At 43.9% G+C, this 26,791-nt stretch overlaps 1 protein-coding gene across 1 annotated transcript in view; it reads left to right on the top strand.

The window, feature by feature from the left end:
• The window catches only part of LOC119151329 (cytosolic phospholipase A2 epsilon-like), a 40,793-nt gene that overhangs the window by 997 nt on the left and 13,005 nt on the right, over positions 1 to 26,791 (top strand). The window contains 13 exon segments of the mRNA XM_037395137.1: positions 3,991 to 4,063; positions 4,066 to 4,091; positions 4,442 to 4,528; positions 11,813 to 11,888; positions 20,208 to 20,344; positions 21,158 to 21,286; positions 21,949 to 21,989; positions 22,551 to 22,593; positions 22,977 to 23,040; positions 23,960 to 24,129; positions 24,255 to 24,350; positions 25,111 to 25,148; positions 26,365 to 26,500. Of these exon segments, the coding sequence (XP_037251034.1) occupies positions 3,991 to 4,063; positions 4,066 to 4,091; positions 4,442 to 4,528; positions 11,813 to 11,888; positions 20,208 to 20,344; positions 21,158 to 21,286; positions 21,949 to 21,989; positions 22,551 to 22,593; positions 22,977 to 23,040; positions 23,960 to 24,129; positions 24,255 to 24,350; positions 25,111 to 25,148; positions 26,365 to 26,500 (1,116 nt within the window).

The raw sequence follows: 26,791 nt of genomic DNA, 5'->3' as shown, positions 1-26,791 counted from the left end.
CAGATAAATATATATATATACACCTTTCTCATCATGACCAATAGATTTATCTTATTAAAATAAAGGCCATATGGGTCACCAGCAGCAATGATGTGGACCAGGCAAAGCTGCACAGCCATTGCCATACTAAAGCCCGATTCTTGTGGATGATACTTGGCGTTGCGTTGCTGTCATGGAGATTGCTATGATCTCTCTCTTGCTGAGATGAACCTAAACATTTTTGCTTTTATTCAGATGGGCCACCATGTATTATTACTTTTAATATGCCTGAAGCGTCATACTACTATGAGTCACATTTGCTACATCCTCCTGTATCCCTATGGAGTAGAAGATGGCTGTTTCTAGTAAAAATACTAACCAGGAATAAATCAGAAGGGCTTTCAGGGAAGCTGGACTCTCCCTTTCTCCTGTGTTCAGAAGGGTGGTCTGGGAAACGTGAGGGGAAGATGCGCTGAAGCAAGAGGGGCTGCTGGCCTTGCTAGGGCATGGCATGGAAAAGCCTCATGATACAGGGTGAGACATAAAGGAGGGTCTGTAGGCTGCAGAGGAGCTGGGAAGGATGGGTAAGAGGCTAAAGAGGGTTATCACTGAGAATGGTTGAGAAAGGTCAAAAGAAACCACACAATCTAGCTGATCTTTTATTTGTCCTTAGCCGTCACTTTAATAAATCTTTGAATAATTAACTCTGATCCAACCCATGTCTTTGAGCATTAATGCTAAAATTGGCCAGTCTCAGTCATTGGTGGCAGCTTTAGATCACATTGATTGTAGTCTTAGACATCATCAGACTAGTCCTGAAAAAGAAGAAAACATTACAGAAGAAAACCTTAAATGACAACCAGTTCAAGGCAGAGCAGCTCTGGGCGATCTGCATCTCACCGGCGGCGCGCCAGCTGGCAGACAGACCCCAGAATGGCCGTAAGCGTGGGTGTCTGTCTCAGCCTGGCTCGGCATGGTTTGTCTGCTCCTTGAGCTACGTTAAATGAGTTGTTTGAGCTCTGGGGCTCTGCCCCACAAGTCCAGAGTGCGTTGCCATCTGGTAGTTGCAGCAGCACTCTCCTCTCTGTCCTTGCCTCTGGCATTCCCCATTTCTCTCAAACAAGTCTCAGATGCTGAACGACCACAGCGTGGGGTTTCACAGAAAACCTGGCTTCGTATTTCTCCTTCCACATGCCTGGGCTGAGCTGCTGCTGCGCAGTCTGTGCTTTACCACCCGTGGCCCCAAGTGAAGCTGTCCCGTTCCTGGTCACAGGGGCATCAGCAGTCCCTGGCCGGCGTGCGGCGGGGAGCTCGGACTCCTGCTGGCACCGGCAACGTTGCCACCCTCCTTATCGCAACACCCTTTGTATTTGAACAGACCCATGAGAGGATTTTTCATTCATATGCTATTAGGGCTTTTGCCCAAGCTTCACATTATGATGGGGTGAATCACGTGTTAATGCCACAGCCAAGTTCCTCAATGTCGTGTTCCCTCAGCATCAGTGACTTTGGAAACAAGTGATTAAAGAGGATATAATGATTATTCAGGGTGGGATTCACCTCACCAACCTTCAGCTACTCAGAAGTCAGATGTATAAGTATGACCTGGACATTTAGGCTTCTCCAGAAGAATCCGGTATGGAGGGACTTAGTTACGCCCTGCAGTGGCCACGCTTGCTTTTTCCTCCATCCAGTACACAGGGAGTACAGGCAACCAGCTTCGGCTAAAGTCTGGCCTTCTAATTTAGGTGAGGTCCGGCCTGTCCTAAGTGCCCTGCCTTGAGAAGAGGCCATGTTTGCCTCAAAAGGAAGCATGCTTCATAGCGAAAAGCAGTTTGAACTTTGAACTAATTTCGGGAACGCAGTACCAGTGCTGGCTTTGGGTCAAAGGCACCTTTGGCTGCCTCTGACTTGAGCTTAAAGGACAGGTCTTTTGTATTGGGAAGGCTAGAGTCAGGAAAGAAGAGTTCGTTGTCAGACGACAAGCATCTCTTAGTCATCTTCCTCAGGGATGCTGGAGGCTTCTTCCCCCACCTCACTTCCTTTTGCCTTACAACCAAAGCTACAATATGACACACATAAATCAATGGAAACCGGCTCTCCCGCTCTCCCGCAAAAACCCATTAGCTTCCATATGCTGCCGAGATGAGACCTGGAACTCATGACCTTTGTGGGGCACAATTACAGAGAAACTGTAGCTAACGTTCTCATTCTGCTGCTGTGGTGCCACAGCCCTTCTAGGCAGTTCAACCAAGGACACAGGCAGGCTGCTGCAGAAGAAACAGAAAAAGCGTATGCTTTTGTGTGTACGGTGACTTTTCTGTAAACTGTTTCTGGGCACCATAGTTATAGGAAAAAAAAGGCAGATTCCAAAAATATTTTTTGTGGCAGTGCAAGTGCTGAGACTAAGCATTGCATTGGCCAACATGGGAGAGGCTTGTGACTATCCTTTGCCTATTGCTATAGTATATCTAATTCTGGTTTCAATTAAGCAGTTCCTGTTCCATCAAAAAGTTTAAATACGATAAAGGCAAGAAAGGAAGTTCACAGCAAACTTTTCCCTTGCACAATGTGATAAAAGCACTTATTTAATTAAAAAAAAACCAACAACAAAGCAACCCAAAACAAACAACAAAACCCCAAACTGAATATGTAGACATAAAATTAAAACCAGGAAATCAAACCTTTGTGAGGATGGAATACTGCATGTAAGGTGATCAAACTGTCTTGTTCTCCTTGCAACACCAGATTTTCATATTGATTTGTCTGTGTATATAAGAAAAGTATGTAATGAGACTGTGAGAAGTGATTGGGTTTGTGTCTAGTTTCTGTCAGTCGAGGTCCTTGTACAACATGCATTGCCACAGTTGCAGTGGCTGTGATTTCATATGTATTCAGGTCTCTAATAGGAAGCATCATGCTTTGTCATCCTCTTAATCTCAAGCCCTTTCATAAGCACTACTTTTAATCATTTGGGAGGACTTTCAATACAAATGTATGTGTGCTAATAATGCTTGCATAATGGATTAGAAAATTTAATCACCGAGCTTCCTAGAGGTGTGCTGAACACATGCAAATCCTCATTAGACAAAAAAATAATCTTAAAATGTACAACATCACTCCACTAAATTCCAATAATACGCTAGTAATGCCCAGTTGGCTGGTGATTTGAATAAATTTGTTCAGAAATTTGAATGGTTTTTGCATCAGAAAATGCCAGTTCTGAACTGGGGAAAAAAAACTAATGAAGAATTAAAAGCTCCTACAATATGAAGTTATTTTAGTTTGTTGAAATGTTTCATGATTTTCAAGGCAAAATGTTTGAATCTGTCTTAAATTTGTTAAGATGCATACTGTATTAAATGTAAATCCCAGAAATAAGTAAAACACATTTCAAATGGAACTGTGACACATTGCATTTTAGGGAGCACAGAAATGTTGCTTATCGAATTTCTCCCTTCTTTCATTCCTTTTGAAGTAGAAGACCTCAGTAAAAACAAACACATAATGCACAAATCATAATGCAACAGCACTTCTCAGGGGAAAATATTCCTTCAGAAGAACTCTTAATATGTTCATATATAGCTGCCTTCCTTCTAATGATCATTCCAAACTTTTTTTAGTTTATTTTTTTGTTATGGAGGCAATAGTGCATAGAATTCAGGGTCTCTGCATGGAGACAATAGCTGTGTGTGTCTATCAGGCTATCATCATCACTTTTAGGTTTTTGCTGTAAAGTCTCTATCAGCTCATCGGTTGGGTTTCGGCTGTTACTGCATCTCCAGGAGCACCCAGGTGGGAGCAATTTGGTCCTTCAGGAGGCTCTGCTTGGTCACAAGACCTGCAGATACGAAGGTTCACACCTTACAAGAGACGTGCTCTTTGGACAAGTCATGTGGGTGGGAAATTTTCCTGTTTCAGAAATCGTGGAGGGGTGGAGCTCTGACTCAACGTAATAAAACACCTGTTTAGCAACTTCTGACACTCTTCAAAGCTGTAAATTTGTTTCAGGAGGCACTGGCAACCGTGGAGCCTAACACCCAGGTGCCACCTGCAGCACCTGCTCTTAATACAGCAGCAACCTCATAGCATCAACCTCTGCCTTCCCTCAGGTAAGCAGAACACAGAACAAGCCTGGCAGGAGCCTGCATGTATTTGATTCATATTTGTCCCCAGAATACAGATGAGTCGAGCCCACTGTTACCTGTAGGACAGAAATCTCCAAGAAAATAAGACTGTCCCTGCTTGGCTGTTTGCAGCTGTGAGGAGCTGGAGTCGACATTCTTCCATACAGCACAGAAACAGCTGCTGCTTCCCTGGCAGCTTCATTTTATCCACCACAAACAATGAGGAGGTGTGAATTGCTCATTCCACCTTGCAATTCCACATTGAGGAGTTGAAATAAATAGAAAAATTGGTCTTTACTCTGTTTTTTCATCTCTTGTTCTCCCTCCCTCAACAGCATTCAAGCGGCAAATCAAGCCCCATGGAACATGAAGGAAGAAAATGGATGATGCGCTACACAGCCCTGAGCGATGCTGATGCTAAGGTACCGGCTTCAACTAACTAAAAATGGGTGGGACTGCACCAATGGGTTTTTGAGAAGAGTAGGATTTTTTTTTTTTCCAAGTTTGGTTATTAAAGACTCACAGACTTATTTAGAAATTGGAACATTTTGTGAAAGAAAATTTCCTTTAGATGAAACATCTGCATTCAGTAATTTTTTCATTCCATTTCTTTATCTATTTACACAAAGTGTGTTATTTTCATGGATTCATTTCTCAGAGAAATTCCTTAGGGAAAACGTTCTTTCTCAATTTACAATTAAACTGGGACTGAACTTGCACCTTCTTTTAATGCAATTTATCTCTATTGACTTTAATGGAGCTTGAGCCCCGCATGAATGGGGAATATTGCCAGTGCTGGAAAGTCAGGGCATGGTTGTTGGCAATCCTTTGGGTTTTGGTAATTAACACCAGCTTGCAAAACAAATGCATGCTGTGTTCACTGCGCAGCTCATCACAACAAATGAGCAACTCCAGCAACCTTTGCAGGGCTTGTGGCAGAAAAATATCTGAATCAAACACATACCAGCTCTATCGGTGATGATTTCTGTCTCTACTCCCAGTTAGCTTGCAGCTGACTATACACGGTGTCAAGCTGCCTCAAAGCACAAACCAAGGGGCTCCAAACAAAAAGCTAATGTACTTTTGATGATACCTTAAATGGCATGGAGTTCAAGTGTCTATAGCTCATAGGAAACCTGCATGTTTAAGTTTTTGTTTGTGCAACCAGACTTCCAAATCAATAGAAAAGAAACCTCATCAACCACATTGATCAAACTGATCTCTCGTTAGCAGCATTCTGGCACTCCTGCAGGTGGAAATGAGTGTACAAAAAGAGTGGCAAACTATCAGTGGGGTGTGAAAGGATGTAAATGGCAAAGTAGCATAACCAAAAATGACAGGGCATTTAGGTGTTCGTTGTTTGCTCTGTGTGTGTGTGCTAAAGCTCAGCAAGGGAATGTACTAAAGCAGGAAAAACAACTATTGGAGAGTGCAATGACCTGATCTCCAGGTCCTTTTTGTTTTGTATGATTTGCTGTATTTATACTGAAGTTGTATTTTGGTGTAGAATATCCACGGCTACAAGCATCCAACCCTTCTTTACCACTGAGGTAGTTACATGTACATAAAGATGGTTAGAATTCAGCAATGTTTTTGAATGTATGTAAAGTAATATTAAAAAAAATAATAATCCTGTGGCCATAAAGCCCTGCATATAGGGGCTATGGGACCCTTTCCACAGCTTTAATTCATTGTTCTCATTCATTTGATGAGGATAAATTATTATGACCTTCAAAAGTTTTGTGTTGCTATCCACAGGTGTTTAACCAAGGCACTCTCATGTTTGCCTCCTGGATTTTGAATAAGTCTATTCTGTAATAAAGCTTAGCAGAATACTGGCATTGAAGGCACAGACTTGTGCAGGCTGGCCAGTTCCTGCCTCTTAGTGGCACTGGGTTTCCTGGTAATTCCCTTATTTCTGCAAGCCGTAGCTTGCCATGTGCAACAGGAGGATAATCTTTTAATAGAGAGGCGTTGTAAAGGATAACATGCTTCTAGCAGATCTTGAGTCCAAAAACAAGTAAATAGGTGCAAAGTTTTCCTTAGTGTTAATGCTCAAATATTTGCCCAAGCACTCGCTTGAGTTTAAGATGGCTTTACGTAGCTGTGTGATAAACTGAATAGTTACTGGATTGGGTTTAGAAAAACATGCCCAGGGGCTGCACATGGAGTTTAGCTGTGTGGCTTATCTACAGTGCAAAGCTAAATATGCCCCACTTCACAAAGTTCTCTACATTGTCCTAAAAATTTAGCGAACTCCTTCATACTTTAAAATCAATAGGAGCATCAACAGAGCATTTCTTTAGCTGCTTCACAGAGTCCTGAGTTGACAGTTGCCTTCTAGCACCTTACATGTGAATATGGGAAAGATGAAACATACTAAAGGAAGATCATAAGTAGTTCTGACTAAGGTAGCCCATAATTACAGTAAATCTAGAAAAAATTTCACTGGATGTTATTTGTTAGTGCATTGTCTTATAAAGAATAATTTGTTATTTCCAAAAATGGAAAAAAACCCCACAATGGTATTTTCCTTGGGAAATTATCAGCTTAAAAAAATAGTTCTTGGCTCACTGTCTGTAAATGCACTGAAAAGTTACATACAGTAAGGCAAAGAGTGAGAGGCTAGGAAGCATAATCTTGGCTCAAGATCAGTAGTACTGACATAGGGCAGGGAGGCTCACCAAAATATTCTGTTGGATGTGAAATCAGAAACCAGGGAAGAACTAGGAGAATTTTAATCAGTTTTTGATTTATATAAGTGATATGCACGTTCCTTAACAGTTTATCACAAAACTAGAACAAGCCATGACATTAGCAAGGGCCTTGTCACCCTCCCCTCTTAAAAAAAGTGTCTGTGATTGAAGTGTGTCATCTAAGGTTCCCTTCTGCAGGTGTAACAGCGAGCCTCTGAGGAGGTCTCGCAGCCTGACCATCGCTCTGTCACTGCAGGGGTAAGCTCAGCGGTTCAGGGTGTGCAGATTTATCTCTGTTAGAGGGGACTGCGAGAGAATTGGCTCATCTGGCTGCTGTGGGTTGGCAAATTTTGGTAATACTGTCTTTATTCTACGTATTGGGAATTGCTCCCGGCCTAGTATTAATTTTGTGCTGAAAATGGCTGTTTATGGCAATTATTTACTCATGAGTAGTTGATTACATTACCCACTGCCTGAACTAACCATTTCTTTTAATGTAACACAAATGATAGTTAATGGCAGCAGCACACCTGCTTTTTAGTTTATTAGCATTGTTCAATGTGTTATTGTAATGAAATGATAACTAGAGGGAAAAGACAATTAGTTGCATGACTCCCACCGATGGCACCAGCGACTTGAGCTTCAGGTATGGGACGTTATTTTCCCTTTGAATTTTCTGGACTAGTTTGCATGTCTGGCATTTGGCCATCACAAAAGTATTATATTAAGTGATTTTCTATTAACTACCTTCTCTAAGGAGGGTAAGTGTCTTTTTCATTTGCCTCAGAGACTTTCTTTGTAGTTAATAGTTCGATTAACAGTTAGCACTTCTTTTCAAAGGCATTGGCGTCTCAGATGATGATGATCACTGAATATGTTTCCCCCTTTGTATGCCCTAAGGGGAGACCAAAATGTTTTCTGGAACAGATTGGGTGTTTTTCTGAAGGACTTTGATTTGGGAGACACGGCCATCTGAGTGTGACACAGAGAGAAAGCGAGAGGGATTCAGAGTTACAGACTGGCTCTGAGTGCTGAGAGAACCCTTCTAACTGGTAAAAATGTTGAGAGCACAGAGATAAAACTAGCATTTTCATTATTCCTCCAGATTTAAAGTTGTCATTGCTCTGGGGGACAGGCTAATGCCAGAAGGGATTTTGCGATGAGCAGGCCCCGGGAGCAGGGCTCAGGCCGCGGGAAGCTGAGCTGCAGCGGCCTGGCTGTGTGCTCTGCCACCAGACACGCTCACAGAGTGCACCGCTCGGCTTCGCGTCCCTAGCTCTTTCCTCTGTCGGTTCCTTGGGTCCCTTCTTGCTCCTGCAGTGCTTGTTCTGTGACAGCACGCTGGGTGTGCTCTGGCTGACATAGCCGGTACCTTGCTGTCTCGCAGGACTCGTGTTTCCTGGGCAATATGGTGAGAAATTCTCCTGGTGCGCAGAGTTTCCGTGCACAGCTCACCAACTGCTCTTACGCAGCCCCTTCTTGGAGCGCTCCTCCTGGAGGTGAGAAATTATTCTTGCTTCTCATTCAAGTGAATTTCTAATCTGCACATTGCAGCTGATCAGGGACTCTGCCCTACTGTTCTCTTGGCAAGCTCTTCAAATTTGAATAAACTCCTGCTCTTTGCACTGAGCCATCTTCCTGTGACACCAGATATCCCCATCCGCTTCCTCACCGTCATTCCAGTGAAATTAGGTGTTTGGACCCTTGCATAATCTTTGATACTATCTAATCTGTGTAACATCTTACCCAGCATTTCCATGAAGAACAGTATGTTCTGTTGGGGAATTTTTATTTTTATTTTGCGGGGGGGAGGGTCCTTCCTAATATACTCCTCCCCTACCCTCTTATCAGTTTGCCTTCAGCTGCGTGTGAAGTATGAGTTTCTTGCGATGCATTCTTTGCGTGAGCCCCGCTCTAGCCTGCAGCAGTGGTCCAGGGGAGTGTGGGCTGTAAGCACGGCTTCCCGGAACCCACGCTCGGTTCTGCTTCTGTCATTCTACTTAAAAAATCATGGCAGATCGTACATGTCTCTGACAGTCTTTAAAAACCTGTGTTCCCAAATGCTGGCTGAAGGACTGGTGCCATTGAAGAAGGCTAAGGGAGCACCAACGCTAAATGCAATTCCTTTAACTCTTTCCTTTATCCTCTCTGGAAATATGTCTGCTGAAACCTTTATGTATTTCTCTAATTTGACTGCTGTCTTTGAGAAAGGTATAGAAACAAATGGATAAACCCAATGAGTTTGTTCCTTAAGAACAAAACGGGTTGAGGTAAGAAGACAGTGTTATTCCTTGCTGATGAAAAAGGAATGGTCTAACAATAATGACTGGAACAACAGTCTGGAGTTGGCTCAGCCTGGATTCTGATAATGCTGAGATATTATGTCCCCTGTTTAGAACAAACAGCCCTATAAAATATCCTGTGCCCTACATACAACTTCAATCAACAGTGATTAGTTTCCTATTTAGTTTTGGAATACACCCACTCAGAAGCCAAGATCATCTTCTCCTTGTAGCCTGATAAAGAGAATGCATTCATGCAGTGCTCTGTAGCCTTCTTGTTCCTTTGGATGTGCTGCTTCTGTACCTCAGCAAAAAATATTAGCTTTTTAACTAGTCAGCTTACAGAAAACATTCTGATATTACGAGTCCTGGTTATAAGTTTGAGCCTGTGGGCAAAGCTGTATGGTTGTTTTAGGCACTGGTTACCTCTTATTTAATATGCCTTTAAATTAGCCAGCATTTTCTCAAAAATTTGTTCTTGCTGTTTCATTAGATAACTTCATAACTCGAGAATTACTGCAATTTGTTGCAAATTCCTTTTATGACCCTCATGTTTTTCATCCTCAAAGATATGGAAATTATTTGGGAGGTTAAACTAAATTTTCTCATGATGAATTCCCCGTGGTCCAATGATTTACACACTTCAGCTGATGTACTGTCTTCTTAGACCTTGACCTTTTTAGCAGTCTGACTTGTCACTGTAGCAGTGCCTGTGAATGTACTTTCATTTCAGTTGAGAGTTACTCCCTGTTACTGTAACTGAAGCTTCTCAGAAAATAATAACATCCCCTAATTATTCCATCATCTTCCACCAGCGCCCTTCCATTTTCACTTCAGATAATCTTTTCAAAATTTTGGTCATTAGCTTTCACAACAGCTTCTTGCTTTGGCTGCCTGTTGTTGTGGGTTTTTTGATTTTTTATTTTTTTTTTCTCTCCGAACTGACTTTACTAAGAATTACGGACTATTTGCCTTCTGCTGTTATCTCAGCTCCCCCTTGAGCTACGCCTGAGTATCAGTGACTACCATCAGAAGTCCGCGTCACTGAAGTGGCCACCTATTGCTTGATCCCGATACGTGCTGTGCCTTTAGTGTTACTTGGCTGGATATCTTTCTGCAAAACTACAAATGTCAGCGTCACTAGTTTGGTCATTTTATGACATCCATAGACCCTTGCTATTAGAACTGCAGACTAACACTTCCCTATTTCCAAATCTACCTCATCTTAATGCCATAACATTTTGGGTTTATTGATGCTTTATCACAAGTCCTTAAAAAATCCTTATTATTCCATAACCATACTATCTCAAGGTACCTTTTTAATTTACATGTTATATATTTTATGTCTTCCTCTCTTATTGGAGATGCCCAACTCAGAATCTGCTGATAGCACACTTGTTAAAGCTCTTCATGCAGCAGCAGTAGCAGTCAAGCCTCAGGATCTCACAGACTTTGCAAGAGCATTTTCTTTCCTGTGCAGAGCCTTGTTCTCTGACATCCATTGCAGTCTTGCTGTGTTACCCCACCTATCTAATGAGACCTGTTCTTACTATAATCATACATCAGCTTGGGAACTTATCACTTAACAGTCTGAACTTTCTGAAATTCCTCCTTTTCTTCTGCCTCTGCTCTTAAACTATGATACAGGTAGCCATCCCCAGTACTGAGTTACCCTTTTCATTCAGTCTCTTGTGTACAACCGTGGTGCAACTCTCTCTCCTTTCTATAAGCTTCAGCTATTTTGATACATTTTCCACAATTGTTCCTGCAGCCAGGGAATTGAGATTGGCTGCGGCACAGATGGCTTAGTAAGCTTTGCCTCTTTTCTGTATCTTTCTGCTGATACCCTAGTTGCTCCAGCTGCTGCTCATAGACATGAGGGTCATGTTCCCTGCTGTAAAACCCCTGAAGCAAACATGATTGGCACAGCTTTCACAGACCCAGCTGGTCAGGCCTGGCATCTTCAACAAGGAATTGGACGCAGCCTTCTTTGAGATGCACTACAGTCAAAAGTATAACTTTGATAGATGTGGAGTAGTAGAAAGTACAATCAGATAATGGCATTCGGTGAGGAAAACTTCTCTTCACACAAAGCGAGCTAGCGGTGTTTGTTCAAAGCTGTGTATTGCCCTGCTGGCCTGAGACATTCCCTGAGGTGCTAAGGACTCTTCCTTAGACACCTCTCCATCATGAAAATGATTCTTTTAAAAACAAGTGAGAAAACCTAAAAAAAGTCTCTTTTCTTTTTCCCTTTCTACACTTATCCAAGAATTGCATTAGAAGCAGAAATTTGACACAAATTTTTGTACAAATTTTTGATTCTACCTACAGCACATCACAGGCTGCTGGTCAATAGCCAGCCAAATTTGGAGTGTCTCTGATTTGTGGATTCCCTGAATTTTGTGTTGTCAGATTGGGTGCTGGTGACCACGTGCATGATTTAACGTAGCTGGCTAATGACTTTCTCAGCTTATTTACCCCATCTCCACTTCCCTATTCATCCTCTCCTTCCACATCCTCTGTTTGTATGCTTAAATGACTGCAGACTTCAGGAGCTGATGAAGTTTGTGGAGAAAGTACATTCTGTTGCCTGTTGTGTTTTTGCTGTGATGCCAACTGGAAGAGATGGCTTCAGCAGAACCTGGGTTCCTTTCAGTGTGTGTTTGTCATTACAGCAAATACACATATCCCAAACTTTAAAGCACATCTCCTTTGTTATTTTTTCCAGCAGGAAGAAATGTCACCTTACTCGCTGCTCACTGTAAGAATCATAAAGTTGAAAAATGCTCATCAGGCAGATTTTTGTAAGTACCAGTTTTTCTTACTGACGTTATACAGTTCTCAAATTACTGTATCAGCCAGCCCCTGCTTGTGCTGGCCACTGCACATATGCAAAACACTGGAATTGTACTAGCTAAGAAATCACAGTCAAAGCAAATTTCTGCCTCAGAATAGCTGTTTACAATTTCAGAGGTTTGTTGTTTATTTTTTGTTTACCAGCCCTTACCCAGTATGCCACTTTCATATCTCTGGAGATTTTTTTTCCTACTGTTCCTACATGTACATCATGAACTTGGCACGTCTCTAATATCTAGTTTTGCATATCTTGCTGTGCATTTTCTTTCCTTTTTGGGAGACTGTGCTGAAGTTTGCTGAAGCTCACTAATACCACAGCCTCTGTGCTGCCCAGCATCTCACATAACATGTTACCTCACTCCTCCGTCTTTCTACTCTTTAGTATTTTTAGTGCAGCCAAAGGATCCATCAGACTGAAAAGTCACCTATAGCTGCTGTTGGCACAGAGCAAGGGTCGGTTCTCCAGCTGTGGTACCCCACACTGCGGTAGTTTCGGTGCAGTTACCAAAGCTGTTCGAGAGGTGGCTGCACATCGCGTGTCAAGGGCTCTCTCGGATTGTCTTGATACAGATTGGCTTCATACACTCCTTGCAGTTAGAAACCCAGAAAATATCTATGACAGGCACAGATTTTTCCAAAGAAATAAGATGAGGCACTGATGCTGCCGGTAAACCAGCAGCTCTGCTTCACATTACTTTGGCCTGGGAACCCCCACAGCTTTCACTTCAGAGGACTACTTTGGACTTGACAGGGCAGACCAGATCCTGAGAAATCCCAGCTCTAAAGGTCCATCTTTCCATGAGGAAGGAAGTAATCAGACTTCAAGGAAGGCTGAGGACATGGCAGGATACCTTCTTGTTTTCCCCAAGTGAGCTCTACTTGGCTTCCATTGGGTAATTCAGAAATGGCAACATTTTCACCCCAAACACTACGATTTGATTTTATCTTCATCTTCTAACGGAACAATATTTTACAAAGAAAATTTCTCACAGTCTCTTTGTATTCCACTCACTTTGGTGTTTCAAGAACATGGATGTCATCGTTGTCAATTATTCAAATAAATGGAGAGGTGTTCGGTTCACATGGCCTATAATACTGGGTTGCAGAGAATAGAAGAACTATCATAGGATAACAAAGAAGGTCAAAATAACTTCTATTCTTTTTGACAGCTATGAAACACAGCATGTGTGTGCAAGACCTCACCTTCATTCCTTTGAAGTGCTGATTTAATTTATTTTATTATCACCTTTGATCTAGAATGGAAATTGAATGACAAGATAAGAACCATGAATCACTGGCTTATGCAAAGGGATTGCAGAAAGTAAAATGCTACTGCATTCTCAGAAAACAGTGTTACTATTGTGACCTTGTCCTCCATCCTGAGGACAGTGGGATTTCAGAGAAAGTCTTGCATAATGAGATACAGATACTTAGAAAATCCCGCTATCAGCAAAATGTACATCTCTGGAGTAGGGATCAGGGTGTGTGGGCTCGGTTTGTAGCTCTGCCAACAGACACACAAGTTCAGGCAAGTCATCCAAACACTCTGTGCCTCTGCTGCCCTGTCCATAAACCACAGAGAACAGAATATCTTCTCCCACAGATTTTCTCTCTCTTGTCTATTCAGATGACATGCTTGTTTTGAAAGGAGTTACCTCTTATTATGTGTAGAGGGGCTCTAAGATACGAGGTAAGTCCTAGACACAGTGAGAGGTATCTTCAGGTTTTGTTAACTGTCAGTAAAGAAGATTTGGGGGCCAGCAGGTGAAGAAAAGTATGTCTTTCCTTTCTGTCAGTAATACCCCAGGTACACTGTGACTCTGACATCCTTAAACAGGCCCACACCATAATAGAGCCCTGTAAACCAGCATGCTCTTGAACAAGGAAAGCAAACAAATATTAGATAGCCCTTACCTGCCTGTGCTCTCAAAGAAGTGGGAGTCTCTCAGGAAAAATAGTGTGATACCATGTGATTTAAATACCTCAGTGCTATTTAAATATGCATCTTATAATTTGTAAGAGCTTGACTTTGCACTCTTATTGATGTTTTGGTTTTAACATTTGAAAGTATTTGAATTATCAGAAAACTGAAATAGCTACACATCTGAACGTGTGCTGATGAGAATTAGAAAATGACGTTTACCTAGCCTTGTCTCAGCAATATGATTTTTTTCCCCTGGAAAACTGATTATAAGCAGCTGATACAGGTGCTATCTGACTGTGAGATATCAGTGGAAGGCTGACAATTTTTGTGATAGCATATTTCACATTTCCCTAGACTTCTATCATCCAAGTATCAAATCAAGGAACAAGCCACCTTTCCAAGCAAGTGCAGCAGCTTCTGTGGCTTACTTTTTCTGCCTGCGTGCTGGCTTCCCATCTTTCTAAGCACACACTGTAATCTACTTGCTCGAGTTTTTGTTCACCTCTGCTTGACTAAAACATGCTCGGTTTCCCTGAATCTGTCTTGGTTCATTGCAAGTGCAGTCACGCCAGGTCCTTTGGCCAGAGTTTCTATATTTTTCCTTGACTTTCTTGCCAAATCTTGGCTTCAGAGAATGCCACTTTCTGTATACTTCCACTGACATTCCTCAGTCACATGCGCCCAACTTAATCCTGGGTGTTTTTAATCACGTACCTCAAGATCCGTGGGTTGTGTGTGTTGCACAAGCTTGGGATGGAGTCCCAGTTTGTCCTGAAATCTGTTGTTACACCTTTGCCTGTAGGACAACACATGCCAGTGGAGCTTGGCTATGATTGCATCTGTTTTCACAATAAGAAAAAAAATTAAAACAAAAGGAAAACACCCCACTCCTCCCTAATGGATCAATTAGCCCTTTTCATGTACCTACTGATGCTCCACCACTTTTGTGGGCTCCCTATGCTTGGGTGATGTTCAGCTCTGGCATTTGCATTGTGCTTCATGTAACTGGTTTCTGTCCTGTCTTATCATGCCAATGCTCTTGGCAGACCTGAGCTAATTAGTTCCCACTGTTTTTCTAACTGACCTTTATGCCAGTTTATGATCACGGGACAGGCTCAAGCAGCTGTTTCGGGCACTCCCTGGTCCCACTGCGGGCACTGGAGAGGAGGGTGCCTGGGTAAGATCACTTGCACTCGTCCTGCTGCCCTGCAGGTGCTGATTGTCATCTCCAGGCTCCGATGCTCCTATGTGGGTTAGGCTGGGGAGGTGGCAGGCATGCTGGAAGGGAAGCAATTGTGGTGGAGTCGATGGGACTCTTATAGGACCTGCTTTGCAGTGGTATTGCCCTCCTCAGTCTGGGACCGCAGGCAGCCTGGGGTAAGAGCAGGGCTTTTTTGGTCGTTGGTGTGTCCGTTTGCTCCTCCTCAGCTGGAGGTTAGTGCCAGAGGCTTTTACAAAAGCTCGTGTTCCCTGACTCTGTTAGTGGTGTTGCTTCTCCTGATGCACTCCCCAGGTGTGGGAGGAATACTTGGCCAGGGTGAGACAGCAGGGAAATGGTATATCAGCTCCTCTCATCACTGTTAGCGCTCGTTCCGGTGGCTCCGCTTCCCAAAGCATTGAGAAAGGAGGCAGGTGATGGGAGAGGAGGACCATGGTGGCACAGGATCTCCCACACCTTCCAGCTGCTCTCCTTAAACAAATGAGCTTCAGGCTGGTGGATGCCTTCTTCCCAGGGATGGTAACTTGGTGGTGTGTCCCGTTGTTCTGTTCAGGAGGCTGTGGGTGGGGGGATCCCTGTGATCAGCTGAGGCAGGACAAGGTAAAATCTTGCAGGGGTTGAAATGTGACTGTGCTTATCAGGTATATTTTCTAACTATAGAAATCAGGTGCATGTGGAAGTTGCCTCAGGTATGGAGGGAAACCAGTCAAGTCTTAGCTGGGAGGCCAGAACAACAACACTGTTCCCTTTACCCACCCTTTTGTTTTCAGATCTTCCTTCCATTTTTACCTTTGGATGAAGAGAGACCTTGCATATTTATAAAAGAGAGGCTCAGAGCCTTGCTCCTCTCCCAGCTTATGAAGTTATTTTGTGGAAGCTCTTATTTTATCCATTCAGAGAAATGAGTCAGTTCTAGGTGATACACCTGGAGCCTTTGCAAATCAGAGTGGCTCTCTGGAGACATCAGGGGTTATTTTTGCTACAGAAAATAAATGTAAGCAAATTAGGGAGAACAGCCCTAGTGCAGGTGCTGGCCATGGCCCTGCCCCAGGAATGTGAGCGGTGCCAGTGGTGCAGGAGGCAGCAGTGACCCAGGGTGCGAAAGCTTCGCTCTGTGAGTGCAGCAGGTACTGCACCCGTTGAACCTGTGCTCCAGGGAGCAAATCCCACTTTGCCGCCTGACTGAAACAGGGTGGAGGGCTCATTCACACAGGGACCCTGTCTGTTCCTGGTGAAGGGCATCATTGATTAAGCATGGTAGATCCATGAGCTTTTGTTATTTCCACAAGCAAGCTACAGAGAGTAATACTAGGCTTACAGATGGAGTGTTGTATCTGGATGCTTGTAGAGGTCCAATTCAAATCAGCTCTCAGACATCAGCAGTTGGAGGGAACTTCTTAATATTTTTTGCATCGTACTGTGCTGGTGAGGGAAAACATCCCTGGAGATCATGTCTGGTGATTGAGAAACGGGAGCAGCTCTCCTCCTCCTTGCAGGTGAACTGTAGTAAACTAGGATCCAAGGGGAACCGGTCTGCACAGGTAGAGAGGAATTCCCTAGGAGAAGATGATTTCTTCTTTTCAGTGTTATGAAATGCAGTAACAGGACAGATGAGGTTTTATAGTTTACATTCGTTGTACGTACAAGACTAGTTTTTCTTATATGCTTTGGTTTTCAGTACTGTAATTTTCTTCTTATTTGTGATGGAGATGAATGATTTGAGCATGTGACTGTTCATTTCAGGAACGTGTCACAGAATGGTACTCTTGCAGAGCAGCAAACAGCTGGCTGCAGCTCTGAACTTCTCGGTTCAGTCCTGAATTTTTAGCCCATCATTAGCTTGAAGATAGAGATGAGAAACAGTCCCACCAGCACACACGTAATTGAATCAGTAGAACTTAAAAATTGGGAAAGGATATTAGGGTCACTCAGTGCTGACTTCCAAAGAGACTGTGAGTTCAGAGGTTTCAGTATCTACGTGGGGTGACATTATGGCATCAGGGAATGAAGTTGCAACAAAGGCACTGAAGTAAAGAAGTTTTTTCTTACATTTAAATGGCATTTCCTGTATTTTGGTTTGTGTCCATTGCCTCTTGCCTTTGGCTGGGCACCACTGACAAGGGTCTGACCCTGACTTCTTTACTTCCTTCTCCCCTGGGCCTGATCAGCTATTTACAGACATTGGTAAGATTCCCCGTGAGCCTTCTCTGCTCTGGGCTGAAGAGTCCCAGTGCTCTCAGCTTCTCCCTATATGGCAGATGCTTCAATTCCTCCCCACATCCCCCCGCCCCCTTCTCTGGGGACATTTGCTAGACTCACTCCAGCACACCATTAGCTCTCTTGCACTGGGGAACCCAGAAGCATGGCCTTGCCAGTGCTGAGTAGAAGAGAGGGATCACTCTCCACCGGCTGGCAACACTCCTAAGGCAGCCAGCAGGCTGCTGGCCATGCTTGCCCAAGGGCACGTTGCCGGTTTGTGTTCAGCCTGGTGTCCACCGAAACACACAGGTCCTTCTCTGCAGAGCTGCTTTCCAGCTGCTCAGCCCTTAGCCTGGCGCGTGGGGTCATTCCTCCTCACGCGCAGGGCTTTGCATTGCCCTTGCTGGATGGAATGATGCTCATGTCGGCCCAGTTCTCCAGCCTGTCTGGGTCCCTCTGAAGGGCAGCTCAGCTACCTGGTGTGCCAGCCACTCCTCCCCATTTTGTACCACCTGCAGACTTGCAGAAGGTGCGCTCTGTCCTATCGCCCGCAGTGGTCATAACCATGTTAGACAGTGTTGGCCCCAGTATCAGCCCCTGGGGTGCATCACTAGTGCCTGGCCTGCAGCTGGGCTCGGTGCTGCTCAACATGATCCTTCGAGCCTGGCAGCTCAGCCAGCTTCTAATCCACCTCACTGTCTAGTGTAGCCTTTGTGTAGCCTGTACTTTGTTAGTTTGACAAGGAATTGTCAACAGCTAATAAGCTGTAAATATTTATGAAAGCAACATGCATATGGGGAAAAAAAAATCCAAAGTAACCTAATAAGCTGTAAATATTTATGAAAGCAACATGCATATGGGGAAAAAAAAATCCAAAGTAACCTAATAAGCTGTAAATATTTATGAAAGCAACATGCATATGGGGAAAAAAAAATCCAAAGTAACCCGATGGAAACGTTTTGTTGAAGAAAACACCCCAGCAAATCAGTACATTCGGATGAAACAGTAACACAAGGTGTCCATAAATGCTGCAGCTTTTCATTTGTGCTTGGCTTGGAGTTTTAGCGCTGCCACCTTTCTCACTTCTATCATGAGTCTTGTTTAATACACGGTGTGGTTGAAAGCTGGAATTTAAAAATGGGTAGAGCATTTTGGTTTTCATTAAGAAGAAGAAAGGGAAAGAAAAGAACTGACTTTTGCAACTACAGTAAAAATACAGAAATATGTCCTTCCTGCACCCTACAATGGCCAGAAACCAAAAAGGAGAGAAATTAAGTCTGGGATCAGTTTAACATTTCTGAAGTACGTCCCATCTCAGCCACTCTGGTGATTTTGGGGACACTGGACTTGTATTTTTGGAGGACCTGAGATCAGCAGTGATAAGTGCGTTAATGGGAGGAGGGATGGTCTAGACAGCCAGAAGCCACGTTTGGTTCTTGGCTTTGGCACAAGATTCCTACCTGCTCTTGAGAAACTGCAGATCAGAGCCAGCGATACCATTTATCAGGGCACAGCCCTGCAGGCTGCCGGCACCTCCAGGGCAGGCGTTTTGCCTGTCAGACAGACTGGTGACTGCAGCCCTCCAGTATGCTGCAAATTGAATATTGCACTGGTAATTGCCAAAGTCGACGTATTGTTCTGTTGCTTCAGTTATGTAAAAATCTGAGAGGCAGAAGTGTTGTTTGTGGTGGTAATTGCAAAGGCAGAAAGGCAGTGTACATCCTTGACGAGGGAAGACACCCAGCAGCGTCAAGAAATTCCTTCAGGTTCAGCATGAAGGGTTACCTGGGAATGTCCCAGCCTGACAGGCATTATCCGCCAGGGATATCCCAGTTGCAGGGCCTCTGCATTTCAGGCCACACCTTATATTTAGGCAGAATGTCCCAAAGCAATATATCTGATATCCTGAGCAAAGACAGGAGGGCAAACTCTCTTTTAACCTGGGTGACCAGGCTCAAGGCCCGTGCTGTGCTGGCAATCGTCTGTCTCTGCAGACATGGTCGTTCTCTCTAGCGACTGCCACGGGACCAGACTGCTCCCCTTCTCTGTTCTCACTGGAGCCTGTGTTGACAGAGCAGGATAAATCAGCCCTTCCAGCTGCCCTGGAAGAGCTTCTGCCCAAGGCCTGAGAATCTATTTGGTGGTTGCTTCGTCCATGATCTGCAGGGGACAATCCCTTACAGTGAGTGCAGGCTCACTCCCTTCACAGGCAAGATCCAAGCCCTTTCTGCTGCTTCAGTTATGCTGGGGAGAGATGTGGAGTAGAAAATAGCTTTCAGGTCTTTCAGGCACCAGGAAATGCCAGGAAAAGGCTCCACTTACATACTGGCCTCCTGGAGAAGCAGCAGTACTGCTGGCAGGCTTCTCCCTTCCTACCTCACCTGAGGACAGGATGCTCTAGGTAACCATGATATTTTTCTGTCATGAAGGGTTAATAACAACCAGGTGTGCTGTACATTTGTTATCTGAATCAAACTTGAATCTGATTCTTTCGAGATTTCTCACAAAGCTAAATTGCCACAGAGACAGTTTACGCCCCATCCCCCTCAGGTCTGAGAATCATTCTCTGCTGTGTTGGTCACAGTTTCCCCTCCTGCCAAATCTGCGGAGGGCCAAAACAGCGCTGGTAAGGAGCAGCACAAGATTCCTGGTATTGTTCTGTCCGCTGGCTAGGACTGTGGGGGCTTTTGAAATGTGTAGGATTGTGCATAGTTATTGGAATACACTGCTTATGAAAAGTATTGTTGTGATGAAAAACAAATTAATTTTATCCAGCTGTGTGATCCCCATCTTCCTGGTTTGCCTGATGTATATCAGAAAGAACTGGCAACCTCTCATCCATGTTCAAGCTTCAGAGCATTTCAGTGCCTTCTCTTCTCATGTCGTGCTTCCACTGCCAGATATTTTCTACCTGTGTTTCTATAGTAAGCCAGTCTGATTGCTACGTGAGCCTCTGGCTGCCGACTGCTTCAGATGAAAAATACCACACCAAAACAATCAAAAACTGCAGCAATCCCATGTGGAATGAGACATTCTACTTCCGGATACAGAGGCAAGTCAAGGTACACAAACCAAAAACTCCTTTCTGCATCTCATCCCTATGTAGATTCTTTTACTTTAGCCCCAAACATAATGTCATGTCTTCAGGTGACCTTCTGAGTTTACTTAAAACTCCCCTAACAAGCTAGGGGAAAACAATTTTGGCTTTTTCTGGAATCCACTTCTCTCCTAACAGGTAGTTATTATTTATACATTGGTCCTGTGAGTCTGGCCTCGTTGGAGAAGGCTGGTGGGACCAATGACAGGCTGACAACACAGAGAAACTGTGAAATGAAAACACAAAGCAGCACTATAACAGAAAAACATATCTTTCCCTGAGAGGACATGAAATAATGGCATACTGGTGCCAGGAAGCTGCTGAATTCTAGTATGATTAACAGCTTTACTCACTTTGCTGCTGATAATTACACTCTACTCAAATACCTATGAACAGGTGGCTGAAAGTGGAAAACCCGAGGACGTAGAAAGGTGGCTATTGGTACAAAGTGATCTCTGTTGCCCCTGTTGATAAGGGGCAACATAGGACTTCTGGCTATACATAGTCCTTCCTGAAAGACTGCATTTTTGGTGAGAGCTACTTAAAAGCATAAAAGGCGACCCAAGAGAAATCTCGGTTCAGCCCTAATTGACAATACCAGAAGTTGTTTCTTAGAAAGCAGATTACACTTGTTTTCTTGCTCTTCCTTGTGACACTTCGTCATCGATACTTTTCTATTCTCTCTCTGTAAAGTAGGCGCTGAACCTGGAAGAGCTGCAGAATGTCATATGTCTGAGTACATGCTAACAGATTGAACATTTTTCATTTCTTTTCCCAGAATATTCTGGAAATTACTGTTTCTGATGACGACATCATTTGTGACGATGACCATGCAATTGTGCTTTTTGATGTAGCTAAAATCCCCCTTGGGGAAAGAGTGTTTACGGCATTCCTACTAGATCCACAGGTAAGAGCTCGTTCAGACATTTGATACACCTTGACATCCATTCTCTCCCCTCAGATTAAAGAGGCATGCTGTCTCTTCTGTCTTTTACCACCAGGACCAGCAAATTTATTAAAATCTTGTAAATTGCACACCAGTGACAAAATAGACAGTGTTTCAAACTCCTGTTGGTGTCCTCTGGCACAGATCACAGCCAAATTCTCAAGCACCAGAGCAGATGCAGTTTTAGGGGAGCTTTGCACTTCTAATAATCTGTCAGAAAATGACAGTATTTATCTAATCCTCACAAAGAATATAAAAAGAAAACCAATACAAGGACAGGAAAATTCTCTGTTTCTACAATATTTTTCTAAACACTAACTCTTAGCATATTGTGTTCAGTACATGGAAGCTGGCAGGGAAGAGAGTGTGAAAAATAAAGGTTTACCAGGGAGACTTGTAAGCACCAAACACCCTTTGTTCTGCTAGTATAGCTGAGATTGCCTTTTCCTTGGGAAGAAAAAGCTGCCTCTGTCTTCTAATGCTGACCATAGCAAGTATGAAACAGAATATTGTTACCTATTAAAGCATAAAGGAAACTGTAGTCGAAAAAATCAAGGTCACTTCGCAAACCTCTGCACATGCTAATTCAGGCTGCTTTTTTCTTCTTCTTCTTTTGTTTTCAGAGGAGGGAGGAGCTGGAAGTTGAGTTTCTGTTGGAGAGCATGTGAGTAAAGGCCCATTATTATGGGAGTATCAGTGCAGGGAAACCTTCTGTACACCCTGTATCACCTTAAAAGCCAGATTCACCCCTTTTCCAAACTTTATGTGTGCACAGCAAATCATTGTAAGAAAGGAAAATGCTATGACGTGGAAGATGAGTTAAGAATTTTTAATTATGTGAATTTCTCTTACAGTTTATATTTTACTTAGTTCAGAGTTGGTTTTCTGGGGCTGGTAAATCCCACCACAGTAAGTCTGTAGATTTTCTGGAGAGTGTTCTCTGGGCAGCTGATGGCTGAAGAGAATGTTGCTCCCCTATCTGCAACATACCTGTGCTATCAAGGCCATTACAGGCACTTTCTAGGTGCCTTATTGCAATTGAATCATTTCTGCTAGGTACTTATCTGGCATCTCATGAAAAGAGAGCACACTTCTACAAACAATATGAAGAAGCAAATAAAATTAAAAAAAAAAGAGAGAGAGAGAGGAAAAAACGTGTCCTGTTCAGGACAGTATTGAGATTATATTGTTTATAAAGTACATATTATTTGTTTTTGTTTTCTAGCCGGGGCCCTCCTGAAACCATCATCACAAATGGGGCAATAGTGGTAAAATATTATTTGCTTTGTTCTCTTGTGGTCTTTCCCACGTCATTTCTTACTTTAGCTGACCGTGATGGCAGTGAGGGAAACATTGCAAATCTTTGTTCTTTAGTGATACTCCTTCTCATAGGAGCTTTATCTCTGAGGAGGCTGGCATGATCTTAGGGGAGCCTTCAGACTATGAAGGTATTTAACACAGCACCATCTTCCCACGTGACGATGAAGTTAATGCTCATTTTCACGGGGTCTGACAGAAGGCTGCAATGCAGTTAGCCCCCACGTTCAAGCAGTGACCCTTCCTACAGTGACCCTTCCAGTATCTGCCAGCACTGGTGGTGAGATGGCTGGGGGACTAATCCAATTCTTTGTCCCCATCATGTCTATTCCAGTGTCGTGAAGTAGCCTGCTTGGAAGTTCATTTGGACAGCAGGATGAAAAAGAAGCATTTTTCAGGTAAGCTTATTCATTCTTTCATAGAATATTAGTAATTTTACTCTCCCTAAGAATGCCTAGAAATTGCATCATCCAAATATTAAGGCTTTAACTGACCACATCTAAGGCAATCTGTGAAAAATTTGCAGTAGGGAACACCACCAGTACTGCAGCAGGTGTAGGTTCAGGGTTCTGACTTCATGTTGGACTAGAAGCAACATCAGACGCTTGTGCAGAAGGTGTCTAAACCCCAGGCTGAGATCCTGAAAACCTCTGCTGTAGTTCTGCTAAAGCTCAAAGAGGCTTGCTGCCTTGGGCACAATAGCCTTAATTCTCCTCAGGATCTCTGATGGTTCAACTCCTGCACATGCTCAGAAACACCTCATTTGTTGCAGGGGTCAGCCAGTCAGCAGCTGGCTCCCGTCTGTCTCTGATCAAGATCCAGAATCTAGAAGTTCCTCTGCCCACATCCCTTGAGGGACTGGATGTGGTAGGCAATCTCGGAGTGTGTGTAACACACTGGCAGGATTGGCTGATCTCTTTATATAAATAAACAGGGTCATCCGCTGCAGAGTCAGATCTTCAGGGGACTGAGAACTTCTCTTGCTCATTATTTGGCCTGGGACGAGGACAATTTACAGTGTAAAGTACCTGGTTACATTCATTGTGTCATGATGCAACCATGATGCAAATGTGGCCATCTGCAGTTCAGTCCCATTCACGTCACATTCCCATCCTGCTGCTTGCTCAGCCCATTACAAAGATGCAGCTGCCCATAATGTTTGGGTCTTGGGTCACTTTCAGAAGATGGCTTTCCAAATACAAAGGAAGAGGAAAAGGGGTTTGCTCAAAGCTACCTTTTGCTGCTTTTGGTCCCCTCTTTCTCTCCTTTTTGCAATGAGAAGTAACTTTTTGTGTGCATTTTATCTCATTGTTTTAGGGAATGAGCTAACATTTACAGTGAAAGGATCCTTTGAAGAAACCCAGAGAATTTCAGTGGGCTGTGCCTCCCACTCCCCTCTCCCAGATCCCACCTTCTTCCATTACGCCAAATACAAGCAGCCCTCCCTGGATATCGCACTCACAAAGAAGAGGAGGCTTCCCACCCTTGTATGTTGTCCCAGGACACGGTAGACAACACAGGCAGTTCTATGACCTGACCTTTATGTGTGAGTAGGTAGCCAGAGGAGAATATTTCTGTCTTTAACCAAAAAGCACTCCATGCTCCTTTTCAGTGTGCTTGTGTGCCATGCGGAGCGAGGAGGAGGTGCAGCGTCCCCCTGACTCTCCCTCTGAAGTCACTCCCCTCTGAGGGGGAAGCGGTCAGTGAGGTGAGTGTCCGCTGGCTGTGGGAAACCCTTTGCAAGCTTTTAAAAACTGTTGCTGGTTCTCGAGAAGCGGGAAAGGAAGATCACTTCTCTTTGTACGCAGCCACTTGTTTCCTAACTTCCCTTGCATCTAGGGCGGTGCGTAATGAAGCAAAGTATTTGGAGCAAAATAAAATGGGACATCTGGGGGAGAAGGAGGAAAAAGAAAAATCTCTAAGCCATTGCTTGTGCTCCTTCTATTGCCCATGCCCTTAGCCAGGCTGGAGGCCACCAGGTGCTGCCGGGACAGAGGGATGAGGCTGCAGCCTGGCACGCTGCTGCAGGAGAAGCAGCATGGCACGCTTACAGTCAGCCTCTCTGGCTTCCCCTGCTGCCTCGGGCCGCTGTCCAAGGAACTGCGGTGTCAAGGCCCCTGTTTAGTGGTGGCCCCTGCCAGGGGAGTGAGGTGTGGGACCGCAGCTCTTCTGTTATTTATTTGTGTGGCTAAGTGGTGCTGACACAAGCTACGCAAGCCTTATGGCAGGGAGAAGGTGCAGACTCTAGGGGATAATACCAAAGCCTTAGTTCATTAAATCAGCGCACGTCTCTGAGTAGTAATGAAGCACTGAGAGGAGAGTCTATGTCCCAGCCTCAGTTTCCAGAGATTCAGAGCTTTGTGGATGTAATGATGACCAGAAAGAGCCATGTCTCATTCTGAGCGGGGGGAAAAGAACCGTTTTAAACGACGTATAAATATTCATAATTTTACCTCTTTAATTTTCAGCACAGAAAATTTGATTTGCACTTTAAGGTGAAAAAATGGTAAGATGCCTTATTTGTCTTCCTTCTGTGTTTTTCCCTCAGTTCTTCGAGTTTGGGTAGGTGTCAGTCAAGTTCCAATCCCTTTGCTGCTGCCTGCATCCTGAATGCTGGCTCATCCTCGCTTCAGACTCTAAAATAAAACAGACTTAGTACACATCACAGAGATTTTCAGCAGCTGTGAGTTTATGTAATGGGTCTATACAATGCTTTAAGAAAACCCACTTTTCTATTGATATCTCATGGCAATCAAAATTATGTACTAAGGGCCACTGTAGACACTCTTTGATACCTCTACAAATTATTGCCAAATGCAGATTTTCAATAAAAGGAGCATTTCAAAATTAAATGAAAGAAACCTTTCTGTTTCCCAAAGTGAGAGGAAAAAACCTAAAAGATCAAAGTCAGAGTGCCTGGCCACGCTAGGATATAAAAAATTGAAATAATAAATGTATTTACATTTATTTTTTAATGTCTACTCAAAGAGATAAATGCAACTTAACTCAATCAAGTGATTTCTTATTTCCAAACCAAGGAAATATATCGTGTATTTTGAGATATGGTTAAAGCTTTGGTAAAATTTGTAAGATTAATTTGTTATACTACGTAACATACTGTAAGAGAAGTCCTCTTCCCTTAGAAAAGCAGGTGCATCTTCTGTTGTGCGGTTTATTTTCAGTAAATACGCTATGAGACATGCATACAGTTTATAGCTGTCATTTAAAAACTTCTTCCTGACCGCAGCTGAGAAAGAATTCATAGCAGCTTTGAAACTGCAGCTGTAGTGCTTATAGATATCCATAAGGGACTGTGCCTACCCACGCACACAAAAAGCATCGCAAGGCGGAAGGCCACAGCTTAGGGCTGCAGCTGGCAGGTAGGGCGGCAGTCTGGGCAGCCTTTCGGGGGCCGCTTCACAGCCCTGCCTGCCCACTGCAGGCCCTCACCTCTGTCTGAACGGGGGAAGTTCTGTTGCTTGTAGCTGTATGTTACTGCAAGCACCTTTGGCAAGGAGAAAAAAAAAAATGAATAAAAAGAAACCCTGTCAGTCCAAAGGAAGATGTTCTGTTGTTCTCCAGGAACAAACTAAAACATTTCATCTCTTCCTGCTTTGCTTTACATAGTGATGGTGAAGGCACGTCTGTTCATGAAGTAGAAGCAATTAAAATGCTGAATTAGGCTATAAGCATGATGCGAGATACCTGACCCTCTGTTCCAGCCAGGATGACCTCGATGTACGCCTGGGGTTCGACCTGTGCGCCCAGGAGCGGGACTTCATTCACAAGAGGAAGAAGGTGGTTGCGGCGGCTCTGAAGGACATTCTGCAGCTGGAGGAGGGCTTGCAGGATGACGAGGTATCCGAGGCGTAATTATTCTCTGTTTTCCCTGCAGTTGACCGTCAAAATGTGGCATTTCTGTTCAATTCCTGGTTTCCGGGAAGCAGCGTGGAGTTTCACGCGCGAGCTGCGGCTGTCTTGTCTCTGCTCTGGCGGTGGGGCTGAGGTGGGGGGCCCTCACACCCACCCCCTCAGGGGCAGCGGCACCCGTACTTCCCTGCAGAACAGTCTCCCTACAGTCTCCTGGTGATTTGCACACGAACTCACCTCAGTGCGTGGTAGCTAGCCGTCTTTACAGTCAATGGAGCC

The sequence above is a fragment of the Falco rusticolus genome, chromosome 7 (assembly GCF_015220075.1).
Source record: "Falco rusticolus isolate bFalRus1 chromosome 7, bFalRus1.pri, whole genome shotgun sequence".
Lineage (NCBI taxonomy): Eukaryota > Metazoa > Chordata > Aves > Falconiformes > Falconidae > Falco > Falco rusticolus.
This window is presented reverse-complemented; position numbering and strand designations above follow the sequence as displayed.